This window comes from Micromys minutus, assembly GCF_963924665.1.
Source record: "Micromys minutus genome assembly, chromosome: X".
NCBI lineage: Eukaryota > Metazoa > Chordata > Mammalia > Rodentia > Muridae > Micromys > Micromys minutus.
Window position 1 is genome coordinate 40,134,228 of NC_137970.1, and position 5,799 is coordinate 40,140,026.

General features: G+C 41.7%; 1 protein-coding gene across 3 annotated transcripts in view; it reads right to left on the reverse strand.

Moving 5' to 3' along the window:
- Positions 1-1,231: 1,231 nt before the first annotated feature.
- POLA1 (DNA polymerase alpha 1, catalytic subunit) overlaps positions 1,232-5,799 on the reverse strand; it is a gene marked incomplete at its 5' end in the record, with an annotated part of 297,636 nt that continues 293,068 nt past the window's right edge. For all 3 annotated transcript variants that reach the window (XM_080911044.1, XM_080911046.1, XM_080911045.1), the window contains one exon: positions 1,232-1,538. In XM_080911044.1, coding sequence (XP_080767170.1) covers positions 1,393-1,538 — 146 coding nt within the window. In that variant the 3' untranslated portion in view covers positions 1,232-1,392. The remainder of the gene's footprint in view (positions 1,539-5,799) is intronic.

Below are 5,799 nucleotides of genomic sequence, written 5' to 3' on the forward strand. Positions count from 1 at the left end.
GCTACATTGCTTTCAGTGCCAATTAACTGTCAGGGCCCCAAACCCAGTGTTTCTACTTCAAATCTGTGTGAAATAAAGAGAAGAGGAACAGCTTAAGAGCCCGAAGAGAAGAGGGAGAGAAAAGAAATGGCAAAGCTAGACAAAAGACTTCATCAGTTTTAACAAGTATTTTTTCACATCCAAGGCTTACCAAGTGTTTCTTCCCAAGGGAGCCACTATGTGTGATTCCCCTCTCCCGGGAGCCAGGAGCTTGTCTATTGGTTTAGTAACCTTTCACCTTCTACCTTCCCTCCCCCTTTCTGGATCAAAAACTAACATCCCTAGTCCTCTCCATGCTTAATATATCAAAGTTCCCAGAACTTCTCAGAACTTTGAATATCCAGACATCTTGCTTAACATCTTTGAATTAGCTTCTGATTCAGATAGTTATGAAAGAATTTGGGCTGAGGTTTTGGAAGGGAATGGTCTCCAATCAAAATTTATTCCTTTCTGTCAACTTACTGCACCCGATTAAACAAAACACAGCAATTGATTTTCCTTTAGAAAGCTTTATTCTTTACTACAGAACACATTTGTCTTTATAAAAAGACAAATAGGTAAGTATTTAAGGCTGCCATATTGAAACAGTTTATCGTGCAGAGTGAGCACTATTCTGAAGCACTGATGGAACAGCAGGTGCTGGTCCTGTTGGCGTCTCCCATCCTGAATGTAACAGTCACCCTTACCACAGCCTCACCATCATTTTTGTGAAATGTTAGGACAAAGCATTTAAAATATGCTTTCCTATTGTACAAACCTCCACTTTGAACATTCTATGTAAAGGGAAAACATAGGAATGTGAGTATGAAACATCTGGTCAATATTGAACTTTGAATGATTCAGTAAGCAAACTTGTTCTTTGTATTTAATAAGTACAAACTTTCTAAATCCCTCCCCCCCCCCCACCACCTGCACCACTTATATGAAAGACAGCACTGAAATCAGCCAAGCTTGTAGCCAGTAGCTGAACAAGTATTTGGACACAGACTGGGTTTAATTGACACATGAAAAAGCAAAATGTTAGAACTTCAAAGCACTAGACCCCATAAAACTCTTGTTAGGGGTGTCTCTGATACAGCCCTAGGGAAAACTTAAGGTCTCTTATGTCTCAGTAGCAATTTCTGCTCTGCAGAAACCCAGTCCCCAGTAAGATATAGGTCTTTAGGAACTTAGGAAAGGGTTTGGTGGCACATAGTGCTCTGAAAACTATTTGGCAAGTTAAGTATTTTTACACTCCCATCCTGGTCCACATCTACATCAACACAGCATTTGATCCTCAAAAGAAAAGCAAGATACTGGTGAAGCAGTTAGGGAAGGTTCAGCAGCTGGCCTCCTTTCTTGCTCCGGGGTCTCTCAGTACTTCCCAGCATAATTGGCAAAGAGCTTGCTGAGGTTCACTTCAGAGTAGCCACTCCAGGACAAGAACTGCTCTGCTATGTTCTTGGCTTTTCTGTAGTCCTGAAGAACTTTGGGAGTAAAAAAATGCTTCTTCAATTTATCTAAAGTGAAATAAAAATAAAAGGATTAGAAATCTCGGATAGTTTCTTCAAAGACACTCAGTATTTCTTTTCAGAGAAAGGTGCAGGTTTGATTGCAGCTGCATGTCTTTAATGACCTAATGGGACTGTCTGTTCTTTCTACACTGGGGACAGTCCAAAGCCAACGGATCTCAGAATTTCCTGTGAAAGCCTGGGCATGCCCTTTTCAGAACCTAAGTGCCCGAGAGGACAAGCCAGGCCAGGTCACCTGTGTTGAGGTGGCCTGCAGGTGCATGTCTGTGTACAGTAGATGAGTGTCACCTTGAGACACCATGCTCACTGTGCGGTTGACCATATGTCTGCACTGTACTAAGAACCTTAATGTAGAAGAAAGCTATATTCTCTAGTGCCTCCCAAACCATACTGATCCTACTAGTTGGCCTCCACAGATTCTTTTAATCTTCCATCTACCCATTTTGCTAAGCAAAATCTTACTAAACAAGAGGGGAGATGCCTTTGCCAACCTTTTTCTTTTTGTCCACCCTGTACAACCTCAGGATCCAGTGTCCCTGCCTATATGCCCAGCTCCTTTTATCCATCCATTCCTGGCCTTCCTATTCTGAACATGGTTCTCTCAGCCAGAGGAATAACCCTGCTTTCCTTCTCTCCTTTCCACAGTGTCTGCTACTTCTGCACTTGATTCTTTTAAGGGAGAAGCAGTGCTGCTATGTTCAGGTCAGGTCTGATCTTTTGTGGGGAACATTCCTGCCCTGAATGGTCCTTGTTTATAGCTGCTCAGGAACGCCATGAGATGTTTGGAAAGTATGACTTTTTCAATCCACACTTTATAGCCAGTTGTCTAGGGTCACAAAGCATGTCCTTAGAGATGCAGATCTGGAAACTCAGGTAACCAATATTTGAAGGAGGTCACTTTTGTGTGCCCTCTCATACCACTGCTTGTTGAAGACTCCTGGCAAGGCTTGGAAATCAGCTATCCCCAAGGTCTGTGCCACAGTGCCTGAGAGTGGAAGTTGGGGAGGGGGTATAAGACTTCCCAGCACCCTGAAATTGGAAAGGACCAGGAAGGAAATGTAGATGTGGGAGCATATCCATCACAGAAAGCAAAACTCTGCTCAAACAACAGATCGACCCCGGAAAACCAAACTCAGCCTCAAGACTTTTGTTCCTTAGCTACACATCCACATTTTTTCATAATATTTTCTAAGTTACCCCAATGCGTTCCTAAAAACAACCCTAAGAAGTTTTGTAGAGGATTTAAATGCCCAAAAGGAGTGGAAAGAGACGCAGAGGAGGGGGCACATTATTAACTGACTATACAAAGACAATCTGAAAGTTCTAATTATCCGACTCTGACAATATACAACAAAGGACCCAAGCACTGTGCCTGCTTCCAGCGGGCCAGAGCCACAGGCCTGCAACCCTGTGCATGTGAATGACACAAATGCATCTGATGACTGGGGAGAGGACATTTAAAGAGCTGCAGTAATATGGAGCAGGGGAGGAAGAGAGAGGACATAGCTCCTGATGTGTTTACCTCCTTTGCTGATGGGATATTGACTTTTCCCACCAGGTTGGTTAGAAAGGGGACTATTTACGCTGCCACACAGCAGAGTCAGAATGACAACCAGCATCACTGGGAGCGCTTCTTCATAAAAGACAACTGTGACTGCCAGCATATCCCATAGCTGGTCAATACAGCCCAGGCACCATTTCCTGGCAGTTAGAGATGCAGATAAAAGCTCCCACTTGCTTCCCCAATGAGAGCTTAATCAATAGCATATGGAAGGTCTTCTAGGAAACAGAACTGGACAAGCTGTCACAGGCCATATCATAGGGGCTGGGAGGGCAAGAAGTCACTTGTTCAGTTTTCCTCTTTCTTCTTTGGGCACCGGGGCACCTGTGTTAGGCTTTATACTGCACATGGTAAAGGATAAGAACCAGTTACATTGGTCAGTAGACTGCTGCCTCCTTTTGCTGTTCTAGTGTTTGAATGCACTGTGAAGACAGCACAGCAAGTGAGCTGTGGTCAGGACTCAGGACAACAGTGGTAAAGTACTTTAAGAGGACAGCTGACAAGGCACATGGAACAGTAGCATCCCACTCCACAAAGACAAACTTCTTAAACACCAGAAGACAATGCTCTTTTTATACCAAAACATACCAGGAAAATACAAACTCATGACCTACAGTGTTACCTGAAAGACACTTATCCTTAGCTATGAGCATGACAACTACTTTTTTTAGTTTTCTTGCTAATACTCTTGGAGGAACATGTAGTTTTGTGCTTATTTCCTACATGCAGAGATTGCTCGTAGTCATACAGTAATTGTCAAAAGCATTTTCATCCTAAACCCTAAGAAAACAATTGCAAAAAGTTGGCTTGGGTAATGATTCTTTATCAGACATAACAAAGCATTGCTAATACAAAACTTTATTGTCACTGGAATACCAAATTACTCAGTTTTACAATACTTTTGATGCAAGACAAACTAGTTCACCTGTCTTAGAGGTTTTGTTTAAAGTCATCTGATTAAAGAGTTGCAATGTGAAAAAAATCAAATCGAAACAAACAGGAGTGATCTCTAAGGAAACTTATGCCTCTGTTGCATTTCCAGTTCAATGTCAATACAATGAAGCTCAGATTTCTTCTCAGCCTCTTTATAAAACCATTTTTGGTCTTAAACACAGGACTAGGTTCCTGAACTAGGAACCACAAAGTAAAGACATTTTAAAACATTGCCTACTGGTTATTTTATTTTAATTAAGGCAGGCTTAGGCACACAGGCAGCAGCCGTCTCTGTTCTGAATGTCTGTTTCATTTATTTCTGTGCAAATGTATCAAACAACAGTCAGTTATAATTGATTCTGTCAGGTGTTATATAGTCAGTCATAATTGTCTCTGTGTAGAGGTGTGTCAATTTACTATACTTGAATTAAATATTCTGTCAATTATAAAATCAGGTAATAATTTCAGTCAGTTTTTTAATTGAATGGCTTCCCACAATACGGTTCTCAGCTCTCCACCTTTTCTAATCCATATCCTCCCTCCCTTGTAGTGACTATATTTTGCCTTCAGGTGTAGACTGCAGGAGACTTGAGGAATTTTGAGAGAAAACTGTATCTCTTGGTGATCTCTGCCATCTAGGGCCATGGAAGCTCCAAAGAGCTGCTGGGGCCTCGCTCTAGCCTGGCTGCCTTTCTCCTAGCAATCTACAGTAGTGTCCATGACAAAGTATGGTTGTCTGAAAGATCTCAAATGATACTCATATTTCAAAGAGAAAAACATTCAGAGCCCTAAACAATTATTACAAAAGCAAGAAATTAAAATATATAATCTTTGAGTCAATTCTTGTCTAGAGGAAAAAAAATAAAATAGAAGGCACAGTACCAGGCACACACAGCATGCAAAACATCTATCCACCAGGCAATGCCTGGAGGGCCATTCTTGTCTGAGAAATCACTTCCTAGATACTAAAATATTTCTGAAGGCTGAAGAGTCTCTCTGTTAGTCCATTATTCATTTCCACTCCTACTTATAAACAATTATCTTCAGTTTTCTTTTTCTCCTTTTCTGTTGATACCAAAATACAGCCATCAAACAGTATAAAATATCCATGGTTCAGCTGAAGTGCTCTACTAGACTCATCTGACAAGTATTTAGAAGTGATTATAAATCTCTCCACCATTGGTCTGGTTCATGTTCAATAAATGCAGCCTTTCTGTAGCCTGGTGGTGGTGAATGGTGACCCTTTCTACTTGAAGCAAATGGAGGTGCAGTGGGGCCCCACGACCAGGAACAGCTGGCTGATGTAAGTTTGGAAAAGAGCAGAGGGTGACGTGAGGAAGGAGGAGACAGAGCGAGACGATGTAAAGAATGTCGTGTCTATAGAGAAAAAATAGAAAGTGAGAGTCGCGCCCCTTACCATGTCTCAGTGGAGAAAGAGTCACCTTGAAAGAGATCAAAAATTTCCTTTCAACTGGATGAAGTGATTCTATCAGGGTTGGGTTCTGGGTGTTTGTATTTGTCATGTCGGAAGAAAATTGCCCATGCAGCCCCCTTGCTGAGGTTATAAAAAGTACTGTCAACCATACTGGACAGAATTTTTTTGGAAGGGGGGGGTGTGGAGAAGGGGAAAACACATTGTGCAGGATCATTAAGCACTGTTGTATAAATAAAGTTAGAAGATCAAACGAAAGAGGGGACTCGGGTTAAATGCTGGAAGACAAGCTTAAATAAAGTTCTAAGAAAAAAGCAAGGCGC